A 15,456-nucleotide genomic window follows, 5' to 3' on the forward strand; every position below is an offset into this window, starting at 1 on the left:
TTTTTTTTTGTGGGGGGGTGGGAGGGTTGGATTGAACAGCCAGAGGGCCCCAGAGTTCCTTGCATCTAATTTCACCCCACCCCACCCTCCAGGGTAGGGGGAGCAAGAAGCCAGATATTCAGAGGAATGGAAACACCAGCTGCTCCTCCTCAACCCCTCACCCTCCTGCCCCCCCCTACCGCTTTTGCCTTCCTCCTCCCCAGAAGCCCCCCACCCAGCCCACTTCTGCCTGTTTTAAATGAGTTTCTGTGTCCAGTCAGACCATGTCTTGCTGGTGTATTCAGGGACAGGGTGTGGAAAGAGGGGCCCAAACTTAACTCCATCCCCACCCCCCCAAACCATAGGCATCACCCACTAAGGGCAAATGAAGGAAAGGCCAGCCTTCTCTTCAGAGCAATGGTGCCTGGAAAGGAGAGATTTTAGTGACCTGTTCAGTGGGCTGCTTGCTAGAATTAAAAAGAAAAAAAATGTATAATCTTATTTAAGTTCCACCAGTGCCTCCCCCCCTCCTTCCCCTACCCCTCCTGTGCTGCCCCCTTCCCAAATCCATTTTAACAAGGCTGGGAAGCAGACTGAATTTGTAAAGGAAGGAGCTGGGGTTTAAACCTCTGCCCCAAGCTGCTAATCTCCTCTGCTCCTCTGCCCACCTCCCCCCAACCCTGGGGGTCCCCTGGCAAGCCTGGAAGGGTCTCAGCCCCTTTAGGAAGCCCCTGTCCCCTTCTGCCCCAATAGACCTTTCTTCACCCTAGGGCTTTAGCCAAGACAAAGAAAGCAGCTGCCCCCTCCCTGCCAAAAAGGAGATGCCCCTGAAAAGACAGAAGGGGAGCCCTAAGCCCAGGGTCTTTCCTCCCACCAGCACTCTCCCCAAACTCTAATTTTATTCTCAGCTAGATTTTAATGCCCAGCCTCCTCTCTGCTCAGTTGGGAAGGCAACCCCCGCAAAAGAAGGCAAAGCCCTCCTCCCCCTCTTGGCCCCGGGTTCAAGGCCAGGGTTGCTGGGGAGGGGCTGCCTGTTTTATTCACCCAGCAGCCTCCGCCCCCCTCCCCCCATCCAGGGCGCTCCTCCTCTGCTTAGCTGTCAGCTGTCCATCACCCTTTCTCTCCCCCATTTGTGCTTTTCTCTCTCTTAACAGAAAAGTGGGGAGCCACCCCATTCATCCCCATATTTGTCCCTCTCGTAACTTCTCCCCATCCAGGAGGAGCTCTCAGGCCTGGGGTGGGGCCCCGGGTGGGCACGGGGGCGATTCAACCTGTGTGCTGCGAAGGACGCGACTTCCTCTTGAACAGTGTGCTGTTGTAAACATATTTGAAAACTATTACCAATAAAGTTTTGTTTAAAAAAAAGTGTCGTTGGTGTTCCCGACTTCGGTCACCCGCCCACATACCCCCAGGGGTTTGTGAAAGAGAATTTCAGACCCCAACGTCCAGGCTGATCAGGATCTGGCCTGGAGTCCTTGTAAAACCGGGTTTGGCCGGAATTCCGCCACTACCCCGCCCCGCAGGAGAAGGGGGCGCCAAACTGCCCTTTGACCCTGGATTCGGGGTCCCCGAATCTGCGGCGCGCCCCCTCGGCGTCCAGCCCTCGGCCGAGGGGGCGCTCTAGGGAGACGCTGAGGCCGGCGCGCCGGGAGGCCGAGCGGCGGCGGGGGCGGCCCTGGCAGGGGGGGGTAAAGGGTGGGGGAGACCGTGCGCGCCCCCTTCCCCGCATCCTCGGCGCGGAGCGCGGGGCCAAGCGCGCCGTTGGGGCGCGGGGGCGGCGACAGTCCGAGGGTCCCCGCGGCGCCCGGCCCGCGGGCGGCGAGTTCCCGGTAAGTGCGGTCCCGAGAGCGGAGCGCGCCGGGGAGGCGTGGAGAGGGGGGCTGGGCGCCGGGGACGTCTGGGTCCCGCGCCCAATGGCTGGAGGGCGGCCGAGCGCCGCCCGCCCGCCCCGCCCGCCCCGCCCGCCCCCTCTCCCCTCCCCCCGGCACTCCCCTCCCCCTCCCCCGCCCGCTGCTTTCCCCCGCCCCCGCCCCGGCGCCAACTCCACGGCGCCTCCTTAAAAAGCGCGCGGGAGTTGTAAGGGGGGGCCGGAGCGAGCCAGAGTGTGCGAGAGCGCAGGGTAAAGGGGGCGGGCGGGGGGCCCGGGCTCCACCTTAAAAGCGGGCGCGTGGGGGTGGGAGGGAGGAAGGCGGGCGGCGGGGAGGAGGGAGGGAGGGAAGGAAGGGGGGCCGGAGTGTCCCGGGCGCAAGGCGCGCGTGCGGCGGCGGCGGCGGCGGGGAGGGGCCGGCCGCGCCGCGCTCCCCTCCTCCCTCCTCGCATCCCCGGCCCCGCGCGCGCCCAGCAGAAGCGGGTCTGTGTGTGCGTGCGTGCGAGTGAGTGAGTGTGTGCATATTTTTTTTCTCTCTTTTCTTTCTCTCTCACTGTTTTTTCTCTCTCGCGCTCCCTCTCTCTCGCTTTTTTTTTTTTTTTTTTTTGCAAAGAAACAGCAGCGCCGCCGCCGCTCCGCCGAGGCGCTGCGCCCCCCGGGGGGGGAGGCGGAGGAGGCGGGCAGCGGCGGAGGGAGGGGAGCCGGGGAGGGGGGCGCCGCGCTGGGAGGGAGGCAGCGCGCACGGTGCAGCCGGGCCGGGCGGGAGGCATGGCGGGGCCCCCGGCCCTACCCCCGCCGGAGACGGCGGCGGCCGCCACCACGGCGGCCGCTGCCTCGTCGTCCGCCGCTTCCCCGCACTACCAAGAGTGGATCCTGGACACCATCGACTCGCTGCGCTCGCGCAAGGCGCGGCCGGACCTGGAGCGCATCTGCCGGATGGTGCGGCGGCGGCACGGCCCGGAGCCGGAGCGCACGCGCGCCGAGCTCGAGAAACTGATCCAGCAGCGCGCCGTGCTCCGGGTCAGCTACAAGGGGAGCATCTCGTACCGCAACGCGGCGCGCGTCCAGCCGCCCCGGCGCGGAGCCACCCCGCCGGCCCCGCCGCGCGCCCCCCGCGGGGGCCCCGCCGCCGCCGCCGCCGCGCCGCCGCCCACGCCTGCCCTGCCGCCACCGCCCGCGCCCGTCGCCGCCACCGCCCCGGCCCGGCGCCCCGCGCGGCCGCCGCCGCCGCCACAGCGCCCCCGCCCGGCCCCGCGCAGCCGGGCCCCGCGCGCAGCGGCCGCCCCTGGCGCGCTGCCGCCCTGCGCCCGCCGCTCCTCCGGCAGTGGCGCTCCCGGCCGCCGCCGCGCCCCCCCCCCGCCGTCGCCGCCTGGGAGCCGCGCTGCCGCCGCCGCCATTGCCGCCGGCGCCGCCACAGCAGCAGCTGCCGCCGCCGCAGCCACAGCAGCCGCCGGAGGGGGGCGCGGCGCGGGCCGGCGGCCCGGCGCGGCCCGTGAGCCTGCGGGAAGTCGTGCGCTACCTCGGGGGCAGCGGCGGCGCCGGCGGCCGCCTGACCCGAGGCCGCGTGCAGGGGCTGCTGGAGGAAGAGGCGGCAGCGCGGGGCCGCCTGGAGCGCACTCGCCTCGGAGCGCTCGCGCTGCCCCGCGGGGACAGGCCCGGACGGGCGCCGCCGGCCGCCAGCGCCCGCGCGTCGCGGAGCAAGGTGAGCGCGCCGGGGAGGGGGGGGCTGCCGCGCGGTAGGCAGGTGCGGGCGAAGTTGGTGGCGGGGCGCGAGTCCCGGGAGGAACCGGGTGGCGAGCGGCCCTGGCTTTTCTCGTCTTTCCTGCGGGTTCGGCGCGTGGTGACCTTGGCAAGTGACTTAATCTTGCCAAGCCTCAGTTTCCTCCGCTTGTAAAACGCGAGTTAATAGCAGTAGCGACCCCTTGAGGTTGTTGAGCGAGTTTTGTGAGATTTGGCTACTGAGGGCTTTATTAACACAGAGCCTGGCACGGACTGAATGCGTAAAAGTTAGTCCATGTTGATATTAAAGGGGGGTGTTAAGCACACCACTCCGTCCTGGATCCCAGGCACTGGGCCCAGGGCCAGAACAGCTACTAACCTTTCCTTCCTCTCTCCCCGGCACCAGAGAGGTGGAGAAGAGCGAGTGCTTGAGAAGGAAGAGGAGGAAGAAGATGATGAAGACGAAGATGAGGAGGACGATGTGTCTGAGGGCTCGGAGGTGCCTGAGGGTGACCGTCCAGCAGGTGCCCAGCACCACCAGCTTAATGGCGAGCGAGGCCCTCAGAGTGCCAAGGAGAGGGTCAAGGAGTGGACTCCCTGTGGACCCCACCAGGGCCAGGATGAAAGCCGGGGGCCGGCAGCAGGCAGTGGCACCCGCCAAGTGTTCTCCATGGCAGCCATGAATAAGGAAGGGGGCTCAGGTAAGGATCTCTCTGAGTTGGGGGTTGTTGCCTGGTGGGGAGGAACTGAGCCCCAAGACAAAGCCACAGGCATATGTGTTTCCTTTCCCAGCCTCTGCTGCCACTGGGCCAGACTCCCCATCCCCTGTGCCTTTGCCCCCAGGAAAACCAGCCCTGCCGGGGGCTGATGGAACCCCCTTTGGCTGTCCGTAAGTTGGGGTATTTGAGACATGGGGGTGTTGCCTACGTGTCTGTGTGTGTGTGTGTAACAGAGCCAGAGAAGTATCACTGCTCACTGGTTCTGTCTGTTCTGACACAGTTCTGGGCGCAAAGAGAAGCCGGCTGACCCCGTGGAGTGGACGGTGATGGATGTGGTTGAATACTTCACCGAGGCCGGCTTCCCGGAGCAGGCAACAGCTTTCCAAGAGCAGGCGAGTTCCCAGCCCTCAGTGAACCCCTCTGTTCCAGGGCCTCGATGGGGGTCTGCTCTGACCGTGCTCGCTCTCTCTCGGTCCCACCCAGGAAATCGATGGCAAGTCTTTGCTGCTCATGCAGCGCACAGACGTGCTCACCGGCCTGTCCATCCGCCTGGGCCCGGCCCTGAAGATCTACGAGCACCACATCAAGGTGCTGCAGCAAGGCCACTTTGAGGATGACGACCCCGATGGCTTTCTAGGCTGAGCACCCAGCCTCCCCCTGCCCCCACCCATTCCAGCCCCCATCTCACCCAAGACCCCCAGAGTCCAGGAGCTGGATGGGGACACTCTCAGCCCTCATAACAGATTCCAGTGAGAGGGCATTCCTCCCTACTCATCTCTTCCCTGTGTTTCCCCAGCATACACACACTTGGCCCCCAGCACATCCTGTACTCCATGATAGGGGAGTGTGGGGCGGGACAGGGCCTGCTCATTTCACCCCAGGAGGCCAGCCCTCCCCCCAAGTCTAGGACATTTTTGAAAAAATAAAAATAAAAAATAAAAAAAAACACAACGGGGGCTTCCTGTCTCCCCTAGATCCTCTTCAGTTCAGCCAGATATTTCCTATATAAATGTTTCGATCTGCCTGTTCATTTTGGTGGGTGGCCTTTCTTCTCTCCCCCACCACCCATGCTCCATCCCAGTCTGCTCCTGGGAACAGCTGGGGTGGGGTCCCTGGGTCTTCCCTAACCCTCTCCTTTCTTTCTGTCGGTTGTCGCTCCAGCTGGCTGTATTGCTTTTTAATATTGCACCGAAGGTTTTTTAAATAAAGTTTAAAAAAAAAAAGCCAGGAGTTCAATTTATGAATGGAATGGGGGGAGGGGCTTGAAGAGCTATGGGCCTCCTGGGAGAGTCCAGGGTTAAGACAAAATTTTTTGAGGAGGAAGACAGGTAGTGCATGGAGCTGCCTGAAGCCCAGCTAGGACAGGAAGTGCTCCAGGAGAGCAGGAATATTTGCTTAGTTGGGTCATCTCCCCATGCTGAGAACAGAGCCCAGGCACACAGTAGGTGCTGCTCAAGATATTTGTTGAGTGACCAGCAGTTAACTAGGCTTTATGAGCATTTTCTCGGTTGTTCTCTCTGCAGCCCCATAGGCAAAGAGCTCATAAAAAACCACTTTCTGGAAGAGGCAACTGGCTCAGCACAGCAAAGATGCTTGCTCAGGGTCACACAGGGTGGGGTCAGACACCTGTCTGAGTTCTTTACCCAGAGTCTTTTTAAGTGTAATTCATGTATTTGGCTTCCTAGCTGTATGTCTTGTCAGCCTTGGCAGGCCACCAGGAATCTATAACTATTGGGGGCAGGGGTCTATTCTGGACCCATGATGGGGTCTCCAGGCTCCCGGTCCTCGCCAATAAAAGGAACATAAGGGATGAGATCATGCGACCGAGACGTTTTTCCAAGTGAAGATTTTTAGTATTGTTATCAGTTGAAACAGCTACTGACATCACAAGTCCCTACCAAGTTCTAATGCAGTTTCTCAACCCCATTAGAATTTAAAAAATAAATAAATACACAGATTCTGGGGCCAGAGTCAGACTCTACGAGACCGGGGCGTCCTCCCTTTATGTACCTGCGCCCCGGGTTTGGAGGCTCGGGAAAGACCCCTCTGCCCTAGGAAACCGCCTAGGAGAAAGGCGCTGGTCCCCGGGCCGCACCGCAGGACAGGGCTGGGCCAGCACCGGCCCAGATCTCCTCTCTCGGACGCGTCGCCCCAGCTAGGTTCCGGGAGCGCGCATGTGCGCGGGGCCCCGCGGGCGCGCAGCGCGGACCGGAGAGGCGCTCCCCTTCCGCGTGTTGAAATTCAAACGAGGCGAACTCCCTCCGCGCGGCGCGGCGCCGGCAGAGAGGTCGAGGCAGGGAAGAGTTGGAGGGGGCCGCATTCCAGTCCCGGCGAGTCCCAAGTTCCCGGGGCGGGGTCGAACCCGCGGCCAACGTGAGCGGCGGAGGCTTAAAGAGCTGAGGTCCTCGCCTGCGACCCCACGATGGCTACCGAGCAGTGGTTCGTGGAGACGCTCCCCCCGGGCCCTGGGGAAACACCGCCCCCAGACCACTTGGAACCTGGGGCGCAGCCCTGCGGAGACCCCTCCTGGTCGGCGTCCCTTGGCGGGCCTGGGGACCCACCGGAGGCAGAACAGGAGGACGTCCAGGGGCAGCTGCTGGAGGCCTCTACCGCTACTCCTTCCCCCGAGCCTCTGGCCCCGGGCCCAGGGCCCGCCCCTCCTCGCCTACCCTTGGACACCATGTTCAGCCCCATCACCGAACAGCTCCGATACCTGCTCAAGAAGGCAGATGATTTCCAGAGCTACTTGCTTTACAGGTGATGCTGGCCGGGGTCTGAGGTCCGAGAGAGAGAGAGAGAGAGAGAGAGAGAGAGAGAGAGAGTAACAGGACAGGCAACACACGCTAGGTTCCCAAACTCAAAAGCATCAGGAGCCAGAAACAGTAAATGAAACTAGTTGATTGGGGGTCCCATTTCAAAGAGTGATAAGAACCGTGTAGAAACTTGGGGTTAGGGAGTGCCTGCTATTATGTGGCCCCCAGGGGTTACCAATTCACGAGGACTTTCTCCCAGTTTTTAACTGTTGGCTTACATTTTGAACCCTGGGCAGGCTAAACAAAACCAAACTGTGCCAGATTTGGCCCAATGGCTACCAGTGTGAGAGCACCCCCCCCCCCAAGGATAGTGTGATTCCCAGCCCAGGGGGAAAGGGACTGGAATTCTCACATTTCAGTATCCATTGGAATCCTCTGGTAGGCTGTTTAAACCCTAGATGTCTGGGCTCCGCCCTACAGGAAATTTTGAGTGAAAGTCAGTCGTAGAACTCAGGTGTCAGCACAAGTGTTCTCAGTGGTCTTGATGCAAATGGTCCTGGAAGATACTCTGAGAAAGGCCTGGCACAGGGGGAATTTTTAATAGGGGGTCCAGGCCAGGGGTACAAGTCAGCAGTGAGTAGAATGGGAAGTGGGGAGTGAGGGACCCCAGGCAAAGGCCCCCTTTTGCCTTTAGCAGGGACCGAGTGCAGAAGGAACAGCTGGCAAAGGCCATGCCCACCTTCTTACAGATGTGTGAGCCCTACTTTCTCTACCTGGAGGCAGCTGCACGGAGTGTGCCCCCCATCTATGGAGCCCTGCAGGAGCTGGTCCGAAAGGGGGTGTGTGGATCAGGTTTCCTAGACCCTACGCCCCTTTCTTCACCCCTCAGGAGTGGGAGATGATGGGGGGAGGGCGATCCTGGCAGACCAGCTAATCTCATTACGCCCCTTCTTCCATGCAGCTGTTGGAGATCTCACAACAGCTGACCCTGCGCCTGGAACAGCTGGTCCTCATGTATGCCTCCTTTGGGTTCGTGGACCTGGAGGAGACTGACCCCCTAAGGTAAAAGGATAGGGGACTGGAATGGGGGTGAGGAGAGGGTGGAGTCCAGAGCCCAGCCTCATTCCCCGCTCTCCCATCTCCCGCCAGCATCTCCTGTTTCTTCTGCGGGAGGTTCTCCATCAGCCCTTCTCATGAGGTGTCCATCTTTAGATACTGTGCCCCAGCTGCCTACACCGCCAGCCGCTTCCCCCGATACCTCTACAAGAAGATGCGTTGGAACCTGGAAACCACCCCAGAGCCCAGCGGCAGGGGGCAAGATTCCCATGTGGATTAGTGAGTCCCCTTATAGAACCAAAGTTCTCCCCTCTCTCTGCAGAATGCTAGCAAGGGCCCTGAACCACCACCACCACCAAAGCATGGAAAGCCAAGCAGGAAACCAAAGATCTTTGAAACGCCATCCCCACCTTAAAAAAAAAAAAAAAAAAAAAAAAAAAAATCACCCTCCCATTAAAATAAAAGTCCTCATCTTCAAAGTAGGCTGACTGGGAGAAAAGGCCTCAATATTGAGCCACATCCCCACCTGAGAGTTTGAGGGCAAATACTGAGTTCCACCTCACCCCCCAAATCAAAGCCCTCAACAGAAGAAGCTAGGAAACTGCTCATTCTTAACTGAGGACCCCTCCCCTCCCAGCTACTTCCTGTGCTATCGAGATACATGGGAAGACACAGGCAAGAGTCCAGCCAATTCGTGCCCCCAGATCCAGAAGCTGTGGTCCATTGGCCGATGGGTGCCGCTAGGACCTGACGAGGATGACCTTTATTCATGGTAGGAGTTAGGGTGATGGCAAAGTGGGCGTGGGGCTTGGAGGGAGGGGCAGAACCCCCACCAAAGACCATCCACTTCCCCCAACATTGTTTCCCTTGGTAATAAGGATAGCATTTTATTGTGCCCTGAAAAGTGCTTTATGTAGACTTGTGTAACAACTCCTTGAGGTCTATACTATAAGCCCCATTTTACAAAGAAGGAAACAGGTGCTCAGAGAGGTTAAGTTACCTGCCCAAGGACACACAGCCAGCTTGGTGACAGGCCAGGTCAGGGCTAGAGCTGTTCAGCCTCCCAGAGCCATTACCCTCTAGGTTTCTCATCAACAAGGAAACCACTTTCCCCCCTGGGTTTTTCCCACCCCCAGCTGAAACAAAGCCTCTTTCAGCCACAGCCTCTCACTCGAGGGGAGGGGCTCCCGAGAAGCAGGGGGCGCTCACGTCCAGGCCTGTCTGTCCCGGCCCCCAGGATTTTGTGCCCGCAGCCACCTGGGGACTACCAGCAGCTGCTGACCATCGGCTTTGAGGAGCCCTCGCACATGCTGGCCACCGACCTGCTGGTGCAGATCCTTACGGGCCAGGCAGGCCCGGCCCGGCCCCCGAGCACAACCGGGCCCGCGGCGTGGGCCGCGCAGGGGTCTTGAGCCTGGAAAGAGGGTGGGAGCTGGAGCTTGACAGTTCCAAACTCCGGGAGAGGGAGCAGAGGAGGGGCTCACTCGTTCTCCCAGTGCACCAAGGCCTCGCCTTCCAAAGAGCCAGGCCGAGCTGGCTAGTCCGCACCGGGTCCCGCCCGGCCGCGGAGCCCTTCTTGTGGACACACCAGTTTTGCGTTAAATAAAAGAAAGAAAGAGGTCACAGGCTCAGCGTCCGCTCTCAGCGCCGCGCCCCACCCCTTGGGGCGAGGGAGCCCCGCCCACTCGCGCGGCCTTCTGGGAAATGTAGTCTTTGAAACAAAACCAAAGTCCCTCGACTGGCGGACTAGCGCTCAAGGCATGCGCAGCGGCGCACATGAAGCTAAAAGGGAAGTAGCAGTGCCTGTCAACAACCGGAACCCAAAAAACCGCAAGTTTTGGGTAGCCGGGAAATTCAACGCCCAATGGGGGAAGGGACCCCGGAGCCACGCCCACTCTCGTATTTGACCCGGAAGTTACTTCTTTTTACCGAAAAGACTATATTTCCCGACGTGCCCCAGGACAGGGCCCGGGGGCAGTTTCCTAAAGGCCAGAGCCAAATCTTCGTCTTCCAGCTTTTGGGTCACGGAGTGGGCAGGTCGTCTTGCTCCTCAGGGTGTTCGGGGCGCGGGCGGGTGGGAAAGCCGTAAGGAACTCCAACTTGGGACCTCTAAGCTTAACTCCGACCTTGGACTGGAAAGGAAACCTGGGCTGAGAGAGGTAAACTCACCTATTCAAAGCTTCAGCGAGCAAGTGACGGAGCTCGAACCTGAACTGGGTCTTTCCGATTGCAGCTGGTCCCTTGCGAGAGAAAGGGTGTCCTTCCTGACCAGGCTGTCACTCATCTGCGAGTTACCTCCTTTAAGGCATGCCTTTTCCTTCCTTGTAGCAGTTTTGGAGTCAGAGGAGAGACCTAACCTTTATGTTTTTGAGCAAAGCACTCACTTACCTAAAACTCCCTGGCACATAGTATTGTAAGCCCGTTTAAGAGGACAAAAACGGACGTGCGAGGTAAAATGAATCATCAGGATTGGACACCAAAACCCTTGATCTTTTGGGGGTGGGGGTGGGGGTACAATTTCTGACTTCATCAAAATTGTTTAGTCTGAATGAGTTCAAGGGGATTCTGAAGCTCCTTAATACGGTTTTAATTTAGTCCCTGTGAGTTACACACACACACACACACACACACACACACTGTCAAGGCTCTTTAGCTAGGTCCAATAGAAGTTTAAATTGAGCCATAAAAGCGAGTGACATATGTAATTTCAAACTGCATGGTAATCACGTTAAAAAAGTTGGGGTAAAAAAAAAAGATCAGATTAATTTTAGTGACTTTTATTTAACCCAACATATCCAAAATATTATTTCAACATATAATCAATGCAAGAAATTATTGAGATAGTTCCCCTTTTGGGGTAGTCTTTGAAATCTGGTGTGTCTCTCATACTTACAGCACATCTCAGTTCAGACCAGCCACACATAGCTTTAGACTGTCTCCCTTAAGGCAAATCTACAGGCCAGTTAGGACTGAAGGTTTCTGGTGCATGGTGGCAGTACTGGGAGAGGAAGGAAACAGGCTTGATTTCCTGAATCCTGTTGCTTGTGAACTATCAAGAACCATGATTCCCCAACTTTAGCATGGAATCGTGTGGAGGGTCTCATTTTTAAATCTGGGTTGGGGCCCAAGGATGTGTTTGTGACAAGTTCCCACGCCATCCTGAGGCTGCTGGTCCAAGCACTACACTTTGAGAACTGCTAGCCTGCCTCTACCTACACAATGGTTCTCGAATTTGGCTCCATGTGGGAAGCGCCTGTAGAGCTTTAAAAAATACTGAGGCCAAGCTCCTGGTTAGATTCTGGTTTACTTGGCATAAGGGTGCCTCAGGTGATTTTAATTTGCAGGAAAGGTTGAGAACCCAGGTCCACACTTCAGGAGTCCTGTCGACTCCACAGGCTTACTTCTTAGTAAGCACCTTGGCAGTGCTGGACCTTTGCTTTCTCTGCAGAGTCACCATCAAGTATGTGCTCAGTGTGCTGATGACGGGATCCAGTGGTGTGTTTTCGGATTGAGCTTCTCTTGGGGTTCAAGGCTGTGTGAGCATCCTTTCATTCTTCATTAGCTGCTTGTCCTCCCTATGTAGAATCAAGCCTGTTGCTAGACCCAGGGCATACAGAGTTGGGCAAATCCAAGAGGTGAAACAATGATTCTAAAACATTCCTTGGTCTTTTTCTTGGTCTCACTGCACCCTTAAGAAGCTGGTACCCTAAAACCACAGAATATAATGCACAGATACACTTATTCAACTTAGGGTGTTCACAGACTCTCTTGAGCCCCATCAAAGGGGGGCTTGAACCCCTTGGCTTGGGAAAGAAATTAAGGAGGGCTTGACAATTGACAGCTACAAGCTCGATTGCAAACAGGTGCTGCTTGTTGCACCTCCTGTGTCCCACCCCCAAATTTAAAAAGTTTTCTAAATAGTCACATTTATTTTTTAAAGATTTTTTTAATTTATTTGAGAGAGAGAGCGCACACAAGCAGGAGAAGCAGCAGAGGGAGAGAGAGGAGTGGGCTCCCCACTGAGCAGGGGACTGGAGGAGCCAAAGGCAGAAGCTTAACCTACTGAGCTACCCAGGTGCCCCAAGAATCACATTTAAAGTTAAGTAGATTTCTCTTTTATTTTTTCAAAGATTTATTTGAGAGAGTGAGAGTGAGTACATGAGCAGGGGGAGGGGCAGGTGGAGAAGCAGACTCCCCTGCCGAGTGGGGAGGTGGACACGGGGCTATATCCCAGACCAGAGATCATAACCTGAACCTAGGTCAGACGTTTAACTGTCTGAACCACCCAGGCTTCCCTAGATTTCTCTTTTAAAGGTGGGATTTCCCACTCACCCACCCCCTCGTGCTTTTGGAAATTAGAAGCTCTGATGCCACTGAGTTCACTCATTACTAGTACTGCTGATATGGACACTTACCTGCCCGTTGAAACAAGGCATTTTACGGCACAGCCCATTTCTCTCCTTAATACGTGTCTGGGGTCTATAAGGCATGTGACTCTTGCGACTCCTGGACAGATTATAAATGGCCTAGTATGCCCTCCTAAGAAGCTTGTGCCTTTCACCACCACGCCCTTTTTTGGTAGCTATTGTTTACGTCCCCAGGGCAGGAACAACCTCTTATCACCTCTGTCTAGCCAGCGCCCAGCTCCGGGCATGCCGTTGGCACCAATAAGTGTTGACGGTGTCTGGAGAAAGAGAGGGCTTGAGCTCATTTGTCCGAACACCGCAGTTCGCGCCCGCGCCGCCAGGAGGCACCAGTACCCGGGCCGGGCCGGGGGAGACCAGCCACCCCCAGAACAGGGTGCTAAGGGGCAAATTCTGTATTCTGGCCCGCGCCTCCTGCAGCTCTCTCGGGCCTTCCTCCGCCAGGCGCTCTCCCGCCCCAGCCCAGAGGAAAACAGCCTGAACTGCCCAGAAAGAAGGGGCTTTATTGGGGAGTGAGAGTAGCCGAGTCGGAGACCCTAGCCCTCTAATTGTAAAGGCCAGTTCGGTTTGCAGTTAGGCGGAGAAGGGCTGGACAATTTCACTGGTGCTTTGAACGTGGTAGTGTAAGAGACTGGTCAATTTCACAAAGTCAGTTTCAAGGAGGGGCTGGTCGATTTCATCTTCTCCGGCGCAGACCGCTGGCCCTCTTCCAGGCCTTCAGTGGATTCCGAGAGCACTCCTGGGCACCTGGCTACCAGTTTCCTCTGATGTGCATGTTACCTCTGACAGGGGGTCCCAGCCTGCTGGAACCTCAAGGCTTCCGCTCCTCCTGGGGAGAGGAGGCCAGACGGAAGGTAGACTTTAAGGACTTGCGCACCGCAGGAGTGACACCCAGGCACAGGGTGGGGCGGTTTGGGCCCCGGGACTACCGCATCCTCGTCATCCCCTGGCCGTGCCCAGAACTTTGTGTCCTAGCCCAGAGTGACTTCCCAGGGGGGCGCGGGGGTGCACTTTCCCTGGCCCAACACCCTGGCGCCTGGGAAGGAGGCGGGGGGAGAGCGACGAGTGCTTGAGGCAAGAGGGGAAAAGGGGCTCCCACCTGCTCCAAGCCGCTCTCAGATGCCTTTCTGCGGGGAGGCCAGATCACCGCCAGCTTTCCGTCGCCCCTGCTCGCTGCGGGGGAAGGGGCGCTCAGCCGGGGTTGTCCCTCCTGTCACCAGCTGGAGGCGGCCAGGACCAAGGAGGCCGGCCGCGCCCCTTAAACACACAGGCGTTTACCCTCCTTCCCATGGAAGCCTCCATTCTAAAGGAGGGAGTAACCTGAAGGAGGAGGGAGGCGAACCCAGAGTGGGGTGGTGGAAACTCGTAAATTCAGAGGGAGGATCCAGGAATGCCAGAACCCAGAGAGGGTTCCCTGAAACCCGATAAAGACACCTAGAATTCTCCTCCCTCACTCACCAAGAGCCTAGAGGAGGTGAATTCGAGAGTCGACCATTCCGAGTAGGGGGTGGAGCACAGGGACTGGGCAGCACTGAAGCGGTGGGCAGGGTACAGAGAGTTGGGGAGGGGTGTCCCAGGAGTCTGGGAGCCCTGAGGGGGAACCTTGAGGGCCAGAAGAGAGGCCACTGGAGTTGGGCAGTCGGTGAGGGCGGCTGGAGCCCTGACAGACCCCAGCTTCAGTGCGCGCGTGGCTTACCCGTGAGGCTCGGCGCGGGCTCCTTGAACTCGGCCGTGCCGTAGACGCTGAACCGCTGGCGCTGCAGCTCCCGCTCGCGCTCATGCACCTCGCGCACCTCCTGCTCCAGCAGCGACGGCGCGACCCGCGGCGGGGCGCGGGCCAGCACCGGGAAACGACGCTGCACCGCCGAGCGCGGCCGGCCTCCGGGATCGGGCAGCCCCTGCGGGTCCGCGCCGCCTTCAGCCGCCGACGAGGAGCCGCGTCCCCCGGCGGCCTCAAAGAATCGCTTGAGCTCGCCCAGCGGCTGCGGCGGCGGCCGGGCGCGCTGCTCCGGGGCTGCGGGGCGCGCCAGCGCCGCCTGACGGTGGGCCTCCCGCTCGATGTCTCGCTGCATCTGCGCGCCCGCCCGCGCGCGCTCGAAGGCGCGCGGGAGCGCGGGGCCGGGGCCGGGCAGGCTGAGCACCGGCCTCACGCGCAGCTCGACGAGTTCTCGGCCTGCGCGGCGAGGGCTCAGGCCTCGGCTCCGGCGCAGGCTCTCCTCGCGTTCGCAGCTACGGCGGATTTCTCGCTCGATGGGCGTCTCCATGAGCGGGTCCTCGGGTGCCTGCCGGGGGGTCTGCGGGGGCAGTAGAAAATGCTGGAGGGGGACTTCAGAGTCTGACCCCGAGGAGGAGGTCCCGGGATCCTGAAGAGGACACCGCTTCGGGAACCTCGCGATCCGCGCTTCAGACGGCTGGGGGTCGTGGTTGCCCGGCCGGAGACTCTCAAAACCCCCAGCTGCAGACGGCCGGGGGCGTTCTGCGTCCAGCCAGGCTGACGGCCCAAGGACTTCGCTCTCTTGCTCAGGGGTCTCCGCGCCCAGCTCTGAGGAGGGCACGGAGACCTTGCCTCCTGGCCGGGGGACCTCGGCGTCCTGCTCTGCGGCAGGGCCCGGGACTTCGCTGTCTGACCCGGGGGACTCGGGGCCCCGCTCTTCGGACGACCCCAGGGCCCCGCTCTCCGGCCCGGGGGCCTCGGTGTCCCGGGATGGGAGCAGCTCGGAAGACTTAGTTTCCGGCGCTGGGGTTTTGATGCCAGAGCTGGGACACGGTGCCCTGCGCGGCACCTGTGGCACAGTCACTGCCCGCGGGTTCCAAGGCGTCGCCTACCTCGGCAGTTTCTCTGACCCGCCCCTGGCCTCCAAGAACGGCCCCCGGGGCAGGGCCGGGCACCGCCCCCTGCACCTGCAGGGAAGCCTACGGCCCCGCCCTGGCCCCGCCCT

General features: G+C 59.5%; 3 protein-coding genes across 3 annotated transcripts; 2 read left to right on the forward strand and 1 right to left on the reverse strand.

The window, feature by feature from the left end:
* Positions 1 to 2,599: 2,599 nt before the first annotated feature.
* SAMD1 (sterile alpha motif domain containing 1) lies at positions 2,600 to 5,520 on the forward strand. Its single transcript, XM_040629196.1, is given in 7 exon segments — positions 2,600 to 3,050; positions 3,053 to 3,112; positions 3,115 to 3,548; positions 3,972 to 4,266; positions 4,358 to 4,454; positions 4,565 to 4,676; positions 4,768 to 5,520. Coding segments are annotated over 7 exon segments (1,593 nt in total). The 5' UTR covers positions 2,600 to 2,614; the 3' UTR covers positions 4,927 to 5,520.
* Positions 5,521 to 6,405: 885 nt separating this feature from the next.
* Positions 6,406 to 9,681, forward strand: CUNH19orf67 (chromosome unknown C19orf67 homolog). Its single transcript, XM_008711715.2, has 6 exons — positions 6,406 to 7,041; positions 7,732 to 7,876; positions 7,999 to 8,099; positions 8,187 to 8,372; positions 8,731 to 8,865; positions 9,331 to 9,681. Exons 1-6 carry the CDS (start codon positions 6,707 to 6,709, stop codon positions 9,503 to 9,505), a joined length of 1,077 nt encoding a protein of 358 aa, XP_008709937.1. The 5' UTR covers positions 6,406 to 6,706; the 3' UTR covers positions 9,506 to 9,681.
* A 3,319-nt stretch (positions 9,682 to 13,000) lies between these two features.
* Positions 13,001 to 15,448, reverse strand: MISP3 (MISP family member 3). The gene is made up of 3 exons (XM_040629197.1): positions 14,214 to 15,448; positions 13,617 to 13,690; positions 13,001 to 13,346 (listed from the first exon to the last, which is right to left on the reverse strand). The coding sequence occupies exons 1-3, from the start codon at positions 14,779 to 14,781 to the stop codon at positions 13,329 to 13,331; spliced, it is 660 nt and encodes a 219-aa protein (XP_040485131.1). The 5' UTR covers positions 14,782 to 15,448; the 3' UTR covers positions 13,001 to 13,328.
* Between the last annotated feature and the right edge of the window lie 8 nt (positions 15,449 to 15,456).

Source organism: Ursus maritimus, unplaced genomic scaffold, assembly GCF_017311325.1.
Source record: "Ursus maritimus isolate PB19 unplaced genomic scaffold, ASM1731132v1 scaffold_14, whole genome shotgun sequence".
Taxonomy (NCBI): Eukaryota; Metazoa; Chordata; class Mammalia; order Carnivora; family Ursidae; genus Ursus; species Ursus maritimus.

Bases quoted from the DNA above. Each gene is read 5' to 3' on its own strand.
- CUNH19orf67 (XM_008711715.2), top strand. From the start codon at position 6,707: ATGGCTACCGAGCAGTGGTTCGTGGAGACGCTCCCCCCGGGCCCTGGG. The intron at 7,042-7,731 runs GTGATGCTGGCC...TTTTGCCTTTAG, and splicing joins CAGAGCTACTTGCTTTACAG to CAGGGACCGAGTGCAGAAGG. The intron at 7,877-7,998 runs GTGTGTGGATCA...TCTTCCATGCAG, and splicing joins AGGAGCTGGTCCGAAAGGGG to CTGTTGGAGATCTCACAACA.
- MISP3 (XM_040629197.1), bottom strand. From the start codon at position 14,781: ATGGAGACGCCCATCGAGCGAGAAATCCGCCGTAGCTGCGAACGCGAG. The intron at 13,691-14,213 runs GTAAGCCACGCG...CTTCCCCCGCAG, and splicing joins GCCCGCGCCGAGCCTCACGG to CGAGCAGGGGCGACGGAAAG.